This window comes from Pholcus phalangioides, unplaced genomic scaffold (assembly GCF_987345545.1).
Source record: "Pholcus phalangioides strain wild (caught in Gottingen) unplaced genomic scaffold, Ppha-v1.0 ptg000005l_1, whole genome shotgun sequence".
Lineage (NCBI taxonomy): Eukaryota > Metazoa > Arthropoda > Arachnida > Araneae > Pholcidae > Pholcus > Pholcus phalangioides.
This window is the reverse complement of record NW_028301598.1, coordinates 2,767,213-2,785,803: the sequence shown is the minus strand read 5'-3', so window position 1 is coordinate 2,785,803 and position 18,591 is coordinate 2,767,213. Positions and strand designations below refer to the sequence as shown.

Sequence of the window (18,591 nt, the reverse complement as noted above, 5' to 3'; positions counted from 1 at the left end):
AGAGAGAAAGAGCAATGTGAAAAAGTTAAGACAATTTACATCAGACAAATTTAAATTATGCTAAGATTATATCGGATAGGTTATGACTAGGCCTGGGAATCTAACAAAATTAACTGGCCAATCGAAAAATTTCAATTGATTAATCAAATATTTTCAAATGCTAACCATTTATAACAAACATCGTATTTGTAACTATATGATATTAATTGATGCTATAAAAATATATTTTATTCATTTCACACACCTATTTACTAGATGCAGACAAATATAGGATTGCATTAAGAAATTAAGAATGCCCACAACTATTTCACTTTCTAACGGACATCATAATTTTTTTAAAGCCGTTCAGATGTTTTTCGAATTAACAGGGTTTGGGTGTATAAGCAAAACTTTTTACTTTAACAATAATAACCCCAGAAGGCTTGAAATGCACTTATACATGCCATAAGTTGGACCAGGGTCAGCAACCTTTCAGCAGTGCTGCGAAAAACCTATGTTTCATAAGTTCATACATCAGTTTCATGCATCAAAATTGGTCCATTTTATTATAGATGGTTTTTTATATTATTTGTCAATCATCATTATAATGTACATAGGGATATAGGTGAAAAGAATGTATAAAAGCATGATTTAATACAATAAAATATAATATTTCAAGTTTTTTTTTTGGAAAATTCAGAGTAAACTTACAACTAACAGTGAATTTAAAATAGTTGATGATGCTGATGACAATATTTCAGGTTCATTTCAAGACAAAAAACAACAAAAACTGATATCAATCAAAATGAGAAATGATATAAACTTACAGAAATAGCACTGATTCTTCTTGGTTGAGTACAAACAATTTTGCAAACTGATCCTTTCAAAGAGTCAATGTAAGACTCCAAAATATACTGCGGAACCTGACAAAACAGAGTAAAATAAATAAATAAATATGCAATAAAAACCATATTACAAGATTCTGCAAAAAAAAATTGTTTTCTATTTTTGGAAAGGAAAATGTAACACCAAAGATGCTAAACTATAAACACTGAAATAATACTAAAATTTATGAATTTAGAAATATGAAGAAAAAGAAAATATGAAGCGTTGTTCCCAGTAAAATATCATTATCGTTCTCATGATTTTCCCTGATCAAAGCTCCAGAAGAAAAAAATACAATTCAAATGCTTAACCTTCCAAATGTTTTTCAAGTTTGCTAGTTTTCCCCCTTCACAAAATTTCTCCTTGACTTCTATCACATGCAGTAAATTCTGTCTATAACGATACTGTATGAATCTAGGAAAAATAGTGTTATAAACAGGTTATTATTGTAGACATTTTGAGCATTTCCGCTATTTCCTATTGAATAGAAATTCTACCAGGAATAAAGAAAATATTGTTACATGCAGGTTTATCTTTATAGAAAGTAGCATTATACACGTTTCACCATATTTGCATACTTCCTTGACTTCTGCCATTTTACATTTCCCTGATTTTCTCAGACTTTCCAGGTCTCTGGGTATATATATATATATATCTCCGGATACGCAGCTATTTTGTATGTGTTATCAAACTATTCTTCATTTTGGACATAACTGTTAGAAATGGCATTAAACAAAAACATTTGCTACAACCAAACTCAGATTTTTTCAGTTACACAAAATCTAAATTTTTACATAGCACTAACAAACACAACAGTAGAAAAAAAAAAATCAAAAACAAACAATACTCAAGGCTCCCATTCTAAAAATTAGAAATAGTAGGATGGGGAAGGGTATCCCCCAGACAACATAACCATAGCATAATTTAAAAAAAATCCCTGTAATTTTTTTTTTTGAATTTAATTTTAAAATTGCTTTTTTTTTTCATAGCACTAATTCAATATCCTGTAAGATTGACTCGAGCCAAAGCAAAATGACAGAAATGACTTGGTAATGAAAACAATTTTTGGACAAAATAGTGCACTTGCAACCACAGATAATTCTATCCTGTCTCTCCTCACAACATATATTACATACTTTTTTGGAGTCTTCCACAGTCCAGTTCTGTCAACTCTCTTTGAAAATGCACACAACAAATTATGAAGACGCAAGTTTTTTAAGAATGATGCTCTTTCTAAGCCACTTCCAAAAGCACAAAACAAAATGTGTAAATTGCAAGGTCTGATATAAATATGTCAAGATGGACCAGATAGTTTTATGTCATTGTCCATCCTTTTTTTAAAAGGATTTGTTTAAATTTTAACACTCAATGACAGTGTAATCGTTTTTGACAAATGAAGCATGTTCATTTCTAGCTCCTTGCTGAACAGTGTAAATATTGTTTATGCCTTTGCATGCCCTAAAAATACAGAAGACAATTGAATGTATTAAGTATCACCAGAGTCACAAAACCTAGAAAAGGTCTATGTAACCAACTGCTTTGTTATCCAAACTGTTGTTTCACCTACACTCAGAATGTGCACCATAATTTTGAATTATGAATGTTACTGTCCAAGACCTGAAGTGTAGTAAATACAAAATTACTTATTCTATCCACAAAGAAGTTTTTCATGGCTACTCTACTCGTTGAACCCTCAAACTAAGCAAATGAAAAATTAATAAACCCTAAATGGTTCACATACACCCCTCCCCCAAATAAATTTAAAAACCATACATTTTCTGCTTTGGCAGAATCATTAATTGCAATCTACTACATTTGCATTATTTGGCATTATATATAAATTTTTTAAATTAAAATCAATTATATGAGTTTTGATAGGTTTTGGTAGGAAAAGTAAGACAAAATTGAGAAAGTAGGACATTTTACCAAGTAGGAAAAGTGGGAGTTATTAAATATTATGAAGGAGTGGTTAGATATTATAAACTACACTGGTGAAATAAGTTAAGAGAATTTGCATATTTAATCAAATTTCATGAAAAGAACTGAACTGAATGTAAAACCCCTGCTTCTAGACAAAAATGCAAATCTTGTACATCAAATACGTAAGCATACACGTGTGTGTAGACGGAGCCAGTAGAGAAACAGGCTTTATAAGCGCGCGTAAGTTAAGAGCAATTTCGTTCGCTAGCACACGTTGGTGAATTTCTTGGTGTTATTTTGCAGCAATCGGTTAATTTCAAATTGTAACAGTAAAAATGAGTAACCACCAACGTTTAGATGATGGAATGAGGTGGCGAATTGTGGGGAGGCTAGTGGGACAGGCCAATCTCAAGTCCAGATTTGTAGAGAGTTCAATTTAACGCCCAGTGTCGTGTGTAACTTATGGAAACAGTTCCAGGATACTGGATTCATCAAAAGAAAGCCTGGGCAAGGTCGTTCAAGAGCCACGATGGCCAGAGAAGATCGCCATTTGTCGATTATAGCGAGGCGTAACAGGAGTGCTACAGCTTCTCAGCTCTCTCGTGACTTGTATGCAGCCACAGGAACCTGTGTATCAAGGGTGACTGTTTCCAAAAGACTTCATGAGAGAGGGTTGTTTGCAAGAAGACCTGCTGTTTGCGTCCCGCTCACTTCTACGGACAGGAGAATCCATTTATTATGGTGCAGAGAGCATAGAGATTGGAGTATGGATCAATGGGCAACCGTTCTCTTCACTGATGAGTCCCGGTTCAGCCTAAGCACCGATTCTCGCCGTACGTTCATATGGAGAGAACCAGGGATCCGCTACCTACCCTCCAATGTCAGTAAAATCTACCATCATGGCGGAGGAGGTTTATTGGTCTGGGCAGGCATCATGTTGGATGGCCGCACACCTCTCCATGGCTTTGAAAGAGGCACTGTGACTGGTGTGAGGTATAGGGATGAGGTCTTGGAGCCCTATGTTCAACTTTTCAGGGGTGCAGTTGGCCCTGAGTTCATTTTAATGGATGATAACGCGAGGCCACATAGAGCTCTTCTGCTCAACGATTTTCTAGAGAGTGAGGACATTCGCCGGATGGATTGGCCAGCCAGATCTCCAGCCCTTAACCCTATAGAGCATGTCTGGGACGCTCTAGGGAGGGCAATTGCAACTCGTAACCCCCCTCCGGGAACCATCCAGGGAATGAAAACAGCATTGCTGAACGAGTGGGACCAATTGCCACAGGAAATGATAAACTGCCTTATTTCAAGTATGAAATCATGCTGCGAGACCTGTATATCTGTAAGAGGGGACCATACCCCCTATTAACACATCTAGTAACCCATTTTTTTTGGTTTATTCTGCAACCGCTGTTTCATACCTTCCGAATCCAACGAGTGTTACGCACGATCATGCGTGTGTATTACAATTATTGAATGGTTATTTGTTTTGTATTGTATCAATGTATGTACATATCAAATTTCATTAAAAACGGTACAGTAGTTCTAGAAATAATCAAACAAGTCTGCAAATTCTCTTAATTTCTTACACCAGTGTAGATTACTATGCATAAATTTTGTTATCGCAAACTTCATGTCCATTCCTCTTTTTTTTTAGTTTTGTACTACGGTACATCAAGATTTTTTCATTAATGCAAATTCAACCTAACACATATATTAGAGATGTAAATGAACCTTCTTGAAAATACAGCAGAAAATTTTTTAATCATTCTATTTTTAGGGCTAATCTTTTACTTATTTTCTGCAGTGTTTTCATTTTCATGATTGATTAATTTTTACCTGGTGAAGGGTTCAATTCCCTTAATGAGTGGGGAAAGTGGAACCTATGATTTTAAAGCAGAATCAGCCATTCACAAAATGAAGATCATAACAAAGGGATAGTATAAACAAAGAGAAAGAATTCATTTGAACCATATAAAAAGCCCAAAATATTTATTGTTCTCGTATACAAAGCTAATTAACAACCTTACTATGAAGAAAACTCAATTTTAATTAATAATTTGATACATGGAAAACTCATAATAATATACTCCCCCCCTCCCCCGTAAATATTAAGACATTATATGAGGTAGATGTAGCATAGACTCTTTTTTTAAAATTTTCCTTCCAGGTGAGTCTTAACTCTGGTTAGTTGCCCAAAAAATATCTTTGACTTTTTGTTTGTTTCATTTGTGAGGTTGACAAGAACCCAGTCAACAGCCATTACTTTTGAAATGGTTTTTAAAACTATATGAAGTTTCGTTCTTCCTCACTTCTCGACATTCATATTTTAGGTCTATTGCGGAAGTCTATGCTGACTCAGGGGCTTTTCTTCCTCTTTTCTTCAGTGTCATACAACAATTGATAAAGCCAGTGCAAGTAGGTACAAGGTTAGCGTATATTCATTTGTTCCACTTGTCCCAGCATAAGAAAAAGTATATAACCTATTAATTTTTACTTTCCATAAAGAAATATCATAATGATAGATTAAATAATAAGAAAGGAAGAACTTGACACAAAATATGAATATTATGTCAATTCCCACTTTCAGAAATGGTTGAAATGGAAAGAACTTAACAGGAAGCAACATGATCACAAATCTAACCTCTCAACATGAAGTTTCCTGTAATCTTGTAAGAGTAGCTACCACAACAAACACTTTTTTTTATTGAAAAATAGAATGATTACAAATGAAAAAAATCTGCCAGAAACCAACAGAATTTTACAAACGATGGTGGGTTCCTACCCCGAATTTACATTTACCTCAATGTACCCTACTCATTTTTTCACTCACAACTATTCTACGGATTAACACTTAGGGAAGTGACTACATCACTAACTTAAATCCTTTGATTACTTTTCATGAAAAAATAATCGGGTTGATAAATAATGATTATAGTACTCTTTTACTTGAACTTTTAGATTCCCTGAATATTTTTTCACTGTACCATCTCTAGTTCTTCAAATCAATAGTTATATTGATAAAAAACGGAGTACAACATTACCTTTAACACTATGCAACATACTCTGGACCCATGTGGAATAGGCCTATCTTGCTTCTGTTATTTTTTGCACATGTTTATACAACTGAATTTGTATACATTAATAGTAGAAACTTATGAAAAATATTTAATTTTACTTCACTAGATCATGCACAATTGCCGTTGTATTTTATTTACTGCTTCATCCACCATGGCTTGAGACCTATGACCCTGATCAAATTGCTGTTTCAATTATTGTTGCCAAAATAATTTTTAAGTTCCAAATTATCAGTTCTTGAGAATGATTATGTAAATCAGATTTGTTAAACATTTTGTATCGGTTGTTGTTTAAATACAGTCGAATCCTGTTTTAACGAACACGTTTCTAATCCTCTAGATAAGTTTACTTAGGAACAATCTTTTATTACGAAATTTCATTATAACGAAGTGATTTTTCTGGTCTCTTGGAGTTAGTTACAACGGGATTCGACTGTAGTTTTTTTGGAGACAGTCGGTTCCCAGAGTAGGGTCCCGCCACTAGTGTTTTTTAAAGATATAAACATAACCCGCTAGCAATGATATGTTTGCCTGTTGCTGCTTGTTCTAAACGATGTCACTCACCAAGTGCTCCTTGGGGAGTTTCTCATTTGCTCAATCATCTGTGATGCTGTACAACTAATCCTCATTGAACTCCACTTTTGCAGTGGCACAATACTAGTTGGGTCAGACTTTCATCCTCATCATCACCACCACTGTCATCCATCCTTGTTGTTGTCCTTCATTCTGATCCTCTACAGATGCCGCCAACCATTTCTTCATGATGATCTGATGCCTTCCTGGTCATGTCGCTGTAGTGTGACCTTCTTACTCAGAAGTCAATTCGATCCACTGATATCACTTGTGTATGTGTTTGTGCATGCTTTCCACCAATCTGCACCTGTAATGGTGGCTATGGGGCATTCCGAGAGTACTGATGTTGCATCAGTGCTGAAGCCCCGTCCACGGGTAAAATCGTGAGAAATGAAGATTCTTTTTGTCATGCGACATACATTTTGCACCAGTAAATGCAATACGGTAAAAGTGCAAAGATCCACACAGAAACGCTAATTGAATTGAATAAAGTACGACAATGAGCTTCTTCAAAAGTGTACTTTTGAATGGTGCAAAATGGGTGCTGGAGAAAAGCAAACAATATTAATGTTCCCATAAGAAAACTGTCCATTTCAGCATGTTTTGCAATCATATTAATTAAATCTCTCTATAGTGATCAAAATGACTGCTATTGTCATTCTAAGGTAGAATTTAATTTTACCACTGAATTAAGAAACCCAGAACATTTGTATTTTAGGAATTTAAGAGCCTTAACAAGATGAGAAAATCATGGGATTTCAACAACTTGAGATAAAAAGTTTGGGTGTAATCGCATGCCAAAGTAGCTTTGCGATAAAAATAATCACTTTCATTGTATTAATGTTATAAACAATTTTTATTTTTCTGTAAGAATGAACATGCCAAATCTTTTATCCCTAGAATCTATAATTTATATCCTAACATGCTTCAATGCTTCATACTAAAGTGTGATTGCAAGGGCTAATTGGTTCCTTGGTAACTCCCCCCCCCCAGTATTCAGTATTTCTTACTAATAAAGTGCTCTTGTTGAAACTTTAAAAATATTGAATGAACATACTTGAGTAGTTTTACCACAGCCAGTTTCTCCGGTTATAACCACAACTTGATTTTCTTTCACAAGTTTCAAAATAGCCTAAATGAAGAGGAAAAAAAAAAAAAAAATTCAGTTTAATTGAAATGATATCGGTAAAGTATCAGTATCATTCATTGAATAATTTCAAAATTTTTAAAGTTCTGGCACCTTCTCGAAAAACTTCATTGCCTTTCCGGTGACATAAACCTCACAGTTTGGCAACACTCATTTATCTGAGTATTGATTGTGGATTAAAATGTACTATGCTGGGGTGTTCAAAGTTAAGAGAATTTTCACTTTCAGTTGATTATCTCCAGAATTTCTGGAGAAATTTTAATAAAATTTGGTAGAAGGGTTGATATAATACAAACAAAATAGGCATACACCTGTTATTCTACACATACATGATCGTGCATAAGATGCATCAGTGCCAAAAGGTCTAACAGCGGTTTATAACATTGAAAAAAAGAGGTAATAGGGGGTATAGCCTCAGGCATGCTGAATCAGGGCTATATAGTAAGAGCTGTTTCATCTCTTTGAAGTTGCACTTGCTGCCTTGGGCCAGTGGGTGTAGCCTCAGAGCTAATACTACTACTACTACTTTTTAACAGTATGCACACCTCATATACATTATTCTACTGAATTTCTAACAAACTGATACATGCCGGAATGTGCATGTACATGTTGCGAACTTAACATGAAGATTGTTTCTGTGTAATGCTTGTTATAGTAGTGCTGCCATCTGCCATCAATTCATCTAACTATGAGTGAAATGTAATGATTGAACAATTGTACTGTTGCTCTTTGCAGTGAGACTTTTTAAAGGGAAGATTGGCTCGCATGTCAGAGCTACTACTAAACCAGACATGCCCCTCATCCATATTCTTCTACGGAACTTCTAATGAATTGGTACATGTTGGAATGTGTGTGTATGTATAGTGCACCTTCCGTGAAGTTTGTTTCTGCGTAACGCTTGCTATGTGCAGTGCTGCCAACTGCAATACATTTTTTAAACTATGAGTTTTTTCTCGTTTCTCATAGCGAGTGAAGAAGTGTGTCAGAGCTACTGCGTGATGTCACAGCTCCAAAACCTTTTTTAGAAGATGACATCAACACATGAGAAACTTGCTCTTTTTACATTTTAGATGCTTATTTTACTGCTTTAAGTGAGTGATCTCTCATTCATGGTGCTGTTGCAGTATCACAAATATGTGCATATGACATTTTTATAATGTTTTTCGTACCCTATAACTAAAAATTGGACTAAATCCAAGAAATAATTAGAAAACAATAATGTCTTGATATTTAGCATTCAAAATGACATTAAAAACAACTTCAAACATTTTATATTTGGATTTTTTACATTTGCTTTTCATATTTTTATGTTGCAATTGTATTAGTAATAATAAAGTCCAAGGTTTCTAAAAGCTACACCTAATTCAAATGAAAACAAAAAGATAATAAAAAATTATTAGAAAGTTCAGAAGATAATTGAAATTATGCCTTAAGTTAGCTTTCAAGCAACCCAATAAGAGTTGACTAACGTGCATGTGATTCAACTGAAATGGATCCGAGGAAAATATTCTCAGTGAAAGTTACTTCATAATCAAATACTAAATTTCGTAATTTAAATTTCGAAATACAGCGAAACTTCGATATAACAATACTCTGAGTATCAAGAAAAATATTGCTATGGAGAGATTATTGCTACATCGAGAGGCAGCAGTTTAACATTGGAGTATAGACATTTTTAAACAAGACCTGAAAAAATATCATTGTAGAGGGATTTATCGTTATATTGAGAATAGTTGTAGAGAGAGGTTTCATTGTAGTTAAGAAAAACAAACCAATGAAAAGACAGATACTAATGACAATAATCGAAAATACAATTTTATAAATATTTTAATGGAATGGGCAGTACAGCGATTGCAGACTATTATAATTCACAGGGTAGCAAAGCGAGTGCACTCAGTTCTGTTTGAGCAATGACGTCAGCTGGTACCAACTCCCGTGCATGAAACAGCCCTTATCACATAACCTTGATGCTGAGTAAAATTTAGGTCTGGAGATATGGCTAGTCCCTCTCCACCCAGCAAATATCTCCACTTTCCAGAAGTTTGTCAGCCCTATGTGAACTTTAATTGTTGTCCATTGAAATTAATTCAGTGGCAACTGCTCCCCGGAAAAGGCGAACATGGGGCTCCAAGATGTCATTCCTATATCTAACATCAGTCACAGATTCTCTGTTAAAGACAGAGGTCTGTGTGCCCATCATACATGATGCTTGTCTAAACCATCAAATCTCTACCGCTATAGTGGTCTCTCTCTCTCTCTATCTTTCTGATGTAGAGGTGATATAGAAAGAGTTTCGCCAGTATTGCGTGTGTACCCAATAGTCTGAGTTATGAATTTTAGAGCTGCCATCTAAATTAAAATTGTGAGTTGAAGTGCACAATGAATGAATATTTACATGGAGACTTTTCAACAGGGAGATCAGCTTACATTCATGCCTCAAAGTTGGGAACCATACATCCCATTTGGTTGAACAGGGCATATGAAAATGGGACAACCCTATTATTCTTTCTCATATAAAGAGATAAAAAAAAATGTTCCATCGTGACATTTTTTTTTTTTAATGTTGTTCTAAAACAGGATAATTTTCCTTTAAGATGAAATCCTGCATTTATTTTGTCAATTTTATTTCATGCAGTGAACTTGATACAATCAATTTGTCATCAATTAGGCATAGTTTAGTAATATTCAGCTAAAAAAAATTTTCCAGTTTGATCTCACTAAAATCTGGTCAACCTGATTAAAAAAAAAAAAAAAAAAAAAAAGATTTCTCACAGTAGAAAATAGCAAAAAATGCTCTTGCAATAATTCAGATTTTTTTTGTCAAATTATAAATTTATCATTTTTCACCCTTTTTTTCATTTAAAATTGGGAAAAAGGTTATAGTAAATGTACAACTGTGAAATTTTCCCATTAAGCTCCAAAGAATTTCAATGCCACAAGAAAAAAGTATCAATAAATGTGAAAACAACAATGTAAAGACGAAGAACCACAGATAAAGGCAAATATGTAACAAGAAAACATTAAAATCCTGATGTTTCAGACACTATTATAGATGTTGTATTCACAAGAAAAAATACACCAGTATCATGTTGATCAGAAATTCTACTTGAGTTGATTGACAAAAATCTCCAAATCCTTGTCATTCATAAAAAGGGAGATCAAGTGGTGCAATGGTAAGATGCTTATCTATCACCATGAAGTCAGCAGGTTTGATCCCGGGGAAGGACGTAGATAAGTTCTTTCCCTACCGAACCTAAGATTGACCAATGGTGCCTCAATATGCTCTTGCCAGAAATCCCCTCAGTTCAAGATGAGAACTTCTCTGGAGAGAGATTTTCAACTCAACTCAATTGGTAGTGAATTGTAGTATGGCGATATGACCAGAGTTGGTGTGCAGTAAAGTAGTAGTCACTCAGACTAAAATATATCCATGTAAGTCAGAACACAAACTTCTGTGTAGATATTTTGCATTTTCTTGCTACTCACCTTTATCACTGGTTTTGTTTTTAATAGTTTTATTATCAGGCAAAGCATTTATGTAATAATAAATCTAAACAAAAAAAAAAAAAAAAGGAATTACCTCTCTCTTCTTGAAAGCTGGCAGAGTCTTTCTAGATTTTAGCATATTCAAATACTTCTCAGTTTTTGTCCGCTCTGCCAATTCGCAATACAGTTGCTCATCGATAACAGGATTCCTTTCTAGAGGAACCTTAACATACGTTGGGAACAGCTTGATACCCTCCACATCTTTCCAATCACGAGATCTACCAGAGACTGGATATTTCTTGGTCCTCACAGTTTCAAGTAGGCGCACAACCTCTAGTTCTTCACGGTTAGTCAAATTGACCACTAACCTCTTCATGAAAAATATAATGAGTATTAATATTAAAATAAGGAACATAATCCATGAAAGTTTCATGCAATAAAATGACTCCTTAACAAAAATTTAAAAAAAAAATTATAAAAGCCTTCATTCTATCGAAAAATAATCTGCAAGACATGCAGTGATACTTCAGAGTTTGTCAGCAATTTGTGCTGGAAATCACAGCCGAAACAACAAGTACAGGCTGATTGTAACTCACAATTTCAAAAAGCTTTAAAATGAGAACCACTTGTTGAAATGACTTGAACATTTGCACAAATACTTCTTAACCCTTTCAGTACTGACAGTACTTAACACTAGAGGGTTGAGCATTTTGCTTGTTTTTGGTATTGTTTTTGTATTTGTATTAGAGCTGCAGCATCTTCGGTATACCTAGAACTGTGGACTGGGTTAAATTGACCTAAACTGTCAAATATTTGAGCAAATATTTTGCTCAAAATTGCAGTGTAATGCAGTAAAACACAGCTTTTACAAAATGTTCCCTAACAAATGTAAATAACAAATTATGGCTTTCTACGTGGTAAAATAATATTCATACTATTTACCACGTTAAACATATTTCACAATTGGTATTTTTTATTTTTATTGTAAGAGTATAGTGCTGACAAAACCTTTGGATACCAGATTATTGAAATCATCAGGCACATTAAATTACAATTATTTTTTAGGTCTTAATTAAAACTAAAATGCAGGGTTAGTAAAAAAACCAAAAAACCGGGTTTTTTTGGTTTAAACCGTTTTTTTTTTGTTTTAAATAGTATTAACATTAAAAACAATGAAATTTCTGAAAAATCATCCAAACTTCTAATAATTAACTAAAATAAAATGGTTATTAATGTAATTAATACTATTCCCATGCTAATTAATCAATAAATATTTCTTACATTGTAACAAAAACCAACTTTTGCAATTTCATTATTTTTTACTTAACTCAATGGATTACTGTGTGTTTGAAAATTCTTTCAATGTTATTATTAATCATATAGTATATAAAGGTTTTTCTCCATTTACTTTCAGTATGCTTAATTAGGAAGCTATTTTGCAAAAACTAATAAAAATTAGGTGAATATAATGTATTTAATGAAGCATAAATAATGCAGATTAATTAGCAATGATTTACGATATACAGGGTGATTATAACTAAGGTTCTGATTTCAAAACACTGTAAAAAAAAGAACGATTGTCAGAATGACTTGAAAATTGACATGAATATTCCTGAAAAAATTCAATTTTATTTGGTTAAGGGGAAAAAATACTTAAAAATGTAAAATTAATGACATCATCCAACATGTGGGAAATTTGCTCGCAGAATGGAAACGATAGCCAGTCATGGCAAAATGATACCTTAATTATAGTATTGCATGATTTCATAATTCATGGAAACATCACCAAAAACGAAGTAATTGAACAAATAACTACAACTTACTTAAGAAATGTTAAATATGTTATCCAACCTGAGGTTGAAAGCACAAAAATTGTTGTTCAACAACAGAATCGGAATATGCCATGGTCATAATGTGGATGTGCTTGCAATTCAGTGTTATTGAACCAAATGCGCCCCCCCCCCCCGGTTAATATTCCTGAGGAACTTCTAACATATAGGGAATGTGCTGGAGATTGCAATACACCAAAGTTTGCAATCTGACCCCTGTTTATAACATTTTGAGCTACACCCACAGCCAGAAGTTGCAAGGGTTAAGGTGCATCCTGTCAAAATGGGTCTTCAGCAGCTGCTTTGTTGGTATTACAATGTGCATCTTGATAGAAGTTCTATCCACACACTGATGCTGTGGAAGTGCTGAAATGATGTGGTTGCACAAAATAGATTATACTGCTGGCCAAGTACAGCATCATCTACTTGCACATTTTGCACTACTTGCACTTTTTCCCTTTTGCAAAAGAAACTTCCATTGCTTCAGGAGTATCCATGCAAATTTTTAAGTCATTCTGACCAGTACTTATTGTATAGTTTTGGGATCAAAACTTAAATTATAATCACCCTGTATATAGCCGATTATTTTTCATAAATCTGTTACTGCTATACAGTAGAACCTTGATTAACTGGGCTTAACAGTGTGAAAGTATAAAAACAAACAACTATTGAGAGAGAATATTAAGACTGGGAGATAAAAAATAGGAGATGTGCTACTTCTTATGGGAAAGAAAATAAAAATGTATGTGAGGTAATGTAACTACTAGTACACTGGTCTTTGTCCTTTAAGGACATATGGTGTTTTTATTGGATTGTAGGACCACCTGCCCCTAGCATGATGGTGTCACTACTGTTGCTGTTTCTTTGTGAAGGGAAAAAGAAACCCTGTGAGATAATACACCACTACATTTAGATGTGTGATGCAATCCTTATTCATGAATTTGCTAAAGATACAGCATCAGAATGTAGCCAAAGGTTAGAAAATGTTGTAAGAATGAGAAATTTTGGCTTTTATGTATAACTTTAAATAACTAAGATACTTCATATGAAAAATATATATATATTCTGGCCACTTTTATGAGACTTTTTGAAAAAAACCACTTATAAAATCTTATGTCATTTAACGGTATACCATCAGAATGTACCCCAAGGATATAAAATGTGGTAAAAATTAAACATTTTAGCTAATAATGAACCAATATGATATTTTTCAAGGAAAAAAATTATATTTAGGCAACTTTTATTTGATTTTTTGAAAAAAACCACTTGGTTAAAACCAAGGTTTAAACCATGGTTTAAACCAAACAACCCTGCTAAAATGACAAAAACTTTTCATGATAATTATTTCACTTTATCATAATGTGGTACCAGAAGGGTTAAGCAATGGGATTTTGGTTAAGGAAGAAAAAACTTAAAAATTTACATATAGATGGCGTCCACTAACACATGGGAAATTTGCTTGTAGAATAGAAATGATATTAAGCCAGTTTTTTCCCTTACAATTTGAGATATAGATGACAGTTTGCACACACAACACTAAATATGCACTCAGACTGCTAAGCAAACACAAATATGAAGACCACAACAAGCAAATTGCTCAATGAGGTGGCCGAAAAAAAGATGCCCCTAAAAAATATGGATGACAAAAGTAACTAAACCAGCGCTGGACAAATCGCAAAAAATCTAGGCATCAAAAAAAGTTTTACCCATAGAAAAAAGTCCAAAATAATGCTTTTTTCGGGGATGATGTCACTCTCTGCTATGCATATGAAAATTTTTAACAGCTGTTAAAAACCTTCATATGGATAGAGGAGAGTGACATCATCCTCGGATAAGTCACCATCTGGTGGCAGTGTGAACTTTTGCCTGAGTTAGGTCTGACCATTCATGTACAGTCCCATTCAGTGCACACCAGCTCCAAGGAAATATTGAGATGTTTGCTGCCTTTGTAGTCTAGTGTGTTTACCCGGAAAGTGAAGGGACGTGGGTTTGATTCTCCGCAAGGGCAGTTGGACTTTTTCTCTTTCCAAAATATATCTTCGCAACAGCCAGCTGTTAAAAAACTTCGTATAATGTTTTTTGTTACTTTTTAGGGCATAGGTACTGTCTTTCATGTTGGTAGATATGCTGCTATAAATTCCAAAATTTTGTGTACTGCTCACAGCCGGCAATTTAGTAACTACACAAAGAAAATTTTAGGTGTCAATACCAATTTTATAATCCCCATGGCGACCCGGTGCCTGATTTGTCCAGCCCTAAACTAAATCAAAAATACAGCAACCCAATAAGAGCAATAAAAAAACCAATAATTATGATACAATATAATGCACTGTCCATAAAAAGAAAATGTATGATTGTCTTATCTAAGTATGGATAGCTTCTCAATTTATCCCAATATGTTTATTGTATTTCTTTTTAAACGTGTCAACTGAGTTAGAATTCATGACCCCCCTGAGGGTAAGTTATTTCATTTATCCACAACCCTTTGAAAGAGGAAAATTCCCCGAGACAGCACAACCAATATTGCTATTTGGTATGGGAACACAGACACACTTCCAACACAACTCACCCAGTAGTGAATCGCCCATGATGATAGACTGGAGTTGCGATCGGTTGAAAACAAAGGTAGTAAGCTGGGACGAAATGTACATTTTGTGTACAGATTAAGAAAATTTCCATCTGCAAAGTGCTGTCTTGCAGATATCAATGGCAGAATATGAATAATCCATTCTCACTGCAACCATTACCTCTTCATTCTGCATCAATGATATGCTGTAGCAAAACTGAAATTTGAACCATCTCGATTGTGGTTCGTAAAATCCCAAGGATTGCAAATGCAGAGAACAGACAAAAGGTTCAAATAAACCTACTTAATCGATTGTTAGAGCTCAGATATTAAGGAGGCGCAAGTATATAGTTATAGCCCTGGAGCAAGTTCGTCATATCGACTGAAGAAGTTGAATTGGTATCTAAAACTTTTTATGTGTGATTAAATTGGCACCTCAGGACAACACAAAATTTTCTGAATTTATATCAGTGTGTCTACTGTCAGGGAAAAAAGTTCAACAAAATCTTGAAAAGTCGGATGAAAAAATTGATTTTGGACCATTTTACCCCGGGAGAAAAATGACTCCTGAAAAATCTGGCTGGCACCCAATTTGTTTTTTGATTTGTCCAGCCCTGGAATACAGTACTTTGTACAAAATTATATTGCATACTAGGGAGATTCTATTGCAATGAAATTGACTTACCTCTTTATCTTCCTGAAAATATTTTTTTGCTCTATTCTTTTTAGCTTTAGCATAGAACATGCCGATATCCCTTCCTCGTAAATAAGGTGGATGGCGGAGTGCCTATCATAATGACAATTAGGTGTCAAATATTTAAAAACATTTCTGGATTCTCCGACTCGAATTTCCCGGCATGCCGTAAAATAATGGTATTTTCAACATGTGGCTGGTCTCTCACTGCTTCCCAGCATGCTGTAAAATATGGGTATTCTCAGCATGCTGGTCTCCCTCGCTGTTTCCCGGCATGCCGGCTAATGCGGGGGGATACAGTACTTTGCTTTTATTGATACTGCATATTAGGCAGACTCTACTAATATGAAACTGACTTACCTGTTGGTCGTCACGAAAGTCTTTTTGTGCTCTACCCCTTTTGGCATAAAACATGCCTATAGCCTTTCCTCGTAAATGTGGTGGATGGCGATGTGCCTATAATAATAATTAGATACCATTAAAAAAGAAACCAGAATTCTGACTTAATACAGCTAGCATTTCTTAAAATGAGCACATCGCTGGCATAAATACTGCAATGACTTGCTGGATACTAGCTTTCCTTACCCGCCAAATTTCATGAACACGTTGAATTAACTTCAACAAATGGGATAAAACTGTCCTTTAGCTAATACAGTTTATCTTTAATGCATATTGACAAGTAATGAAAGCTGGTTCCATGATTGAAAACTTGAACCAAAAAAGACAGAGCATACAATTCAACTATATGATAATGGATGGCATCTAGAAAGTTGTATGGTAGTGTCTTTATGAAGTAGGAATGGAGCTCTAGCAAATAGATATTTTTTATGCCTGGTCCACACCAGCAGTGCTATGAGACACAGCAGCACACAAAAACTGATAGCAGCTTGAAACAGAGTAGAAGAAACTAAAATGGCATTGAATGGAGCGAGGTCTGAGTGGTCAGACAGCTGGTTCCACGTGGAACGAGTGCTAGTACTCATCATTGCATCAGACAGTGACATGTGTCGAAAGAAAATACAGTCCATATCGAATGAGCCAGTTTCTTTGATGTTGTACCGACTCTCAGTGGATCCTCTACAATGAGCGAGAATATACAATTTTGCACTGTCCACATAAACCACACTGTGTGCAGCTCCACCTCAAAAACTGATTTTCTGCTGCAGGTGCAGACCCGACATAAAATTTGCATAGTGATGGCACAAAAGTATGTAAACGTGTTGAAAAGTGAGGAAAATGCTTCTGATCAAGATAAATACTATGAAGCATTATTACAATGAAACTTTGTATCAAGTCTTTCTACGAAGATGTTTTTCTTTTCAAATCTTGTTTGGAATCACCTTCAGCCTAATGTTAAATTCCTCTCTGTACAACATTTGCTATGCTAAATCATTCTAGAAAGGTTTTTTAACAACTGGCTGTTGCGAAGATGAATTTTTTGGAAAGAGAAAATTCAACTGCCTTTGCGGGGGATCAAAACCACGTCCTTTCAGTGCACATGAGCACCAAGGAAAAATTGGGAGATTCGTTGCCTTTGTAGTCTAGAGCGTTCACCTGGAAAGTAAAAGTATGTGGATTCAATTCCCCACAAAGGCAATTTAATTTTCTCTTCTTTTCAAAAAAATTCATCTTTGCAACAGCCAATTGTTAAAAAAACCTTCGTATGGTAGCAGAGTGATGTCATCCTTTCATAAATAACTATATCAATATTTTTCAAAGATATGCTCATGAGCTTTTGTTCTTTCGAGAAAGACTAATAACATCAGTATTTTGCAGTATGTGCCCCCCGCCCAAAAATGTTTGTGAAATTGTGTGAAGTCATAAAAGAGTAATGAGGAACATTTTCGAGGGACAAAATACCTAACTGAACCTTATTAACTAATTATGACTTTTAGCATTGTTTGAGGGATGCAACTTCTAACTGCATTTTATTTTAGTATACATATATAACATTAATTTTCTGTCTGTGTGTGTTCTCTATAAAAATCTACAATTTTAGATCGATCGTCATCAAATTTTGCATATACATCAAACAGGAACCTGACTTAAATGATGAGCTACGTTAGGAGTTTGTCAGAGCTGGGCAAAAGAAATATTAGAAAACAATGTTTCCTCGTCCTCAACAACCACTTTCGGAATGCTTACTTTGATTACAGTGGGTTCCCTAACAATGTGTTTCAGACATGCACATGGCTTTACAATAGTTTGCCACTTTTTCAATCCTCTCAATAAATGAAGAAAACCTGGGCAGCGCTGGGTACTATAGCTAGTCAATTATAATTTTTGTGAGATGCTTATAAGAACATTTTCTGGTGGAACTAACAATGTCGATGCACACAAAATATTACCAACTGTATACATTTGGTGATGTATGATGATAACGCTGCCTTTTGACTCGATAATTCCTCTGCAACAATATTTTTTCAAAGTCTAAA

At 34.5% G+C, this 18,591-nt stretch overlaps 1 protein-coding gene across 2 annotated transcripts in view; it reads right to left on the bottom strand.

The window, feature by feature from the left end:
* The window catches only part of LOC149085721 (ATP-dependent DNA/RNA helicase DHX36-like), a 105,291-nt gene that overhangs the window by 76,744 nt on the left and 9,956 nt on the right, over positions 1-18,591 (bottom strand). Inside the window, exons 3-7 of one of the 2 annotated variants that reach the window (XM_089232110.1) lie at positions 16,517-16,612; positions 16,148-16,249; positions 11,162-11,437; positions 7,492-7,566; positions 807-902 (exon numbers count right to left, since the gene is read on the bottom strand). In XM_089232110.1, coding sequence (XP_089088236.1) covers positions 807-902; positions 7,492-7,566; positions 11,162-11,437; positions 16,148-16,249; positions 16,517-16,612 — 645 coding nt within the window. The remainder of the gene's footprint in view (positions 1-806; positions 903-7,491; positions 7,567-11,161; positions 11,438-16,147; positions 16,250-16,516; positions 16,613-18,591) is intronic. The other variant, XM_089232111.1, reaches the window with a different exon arrangement.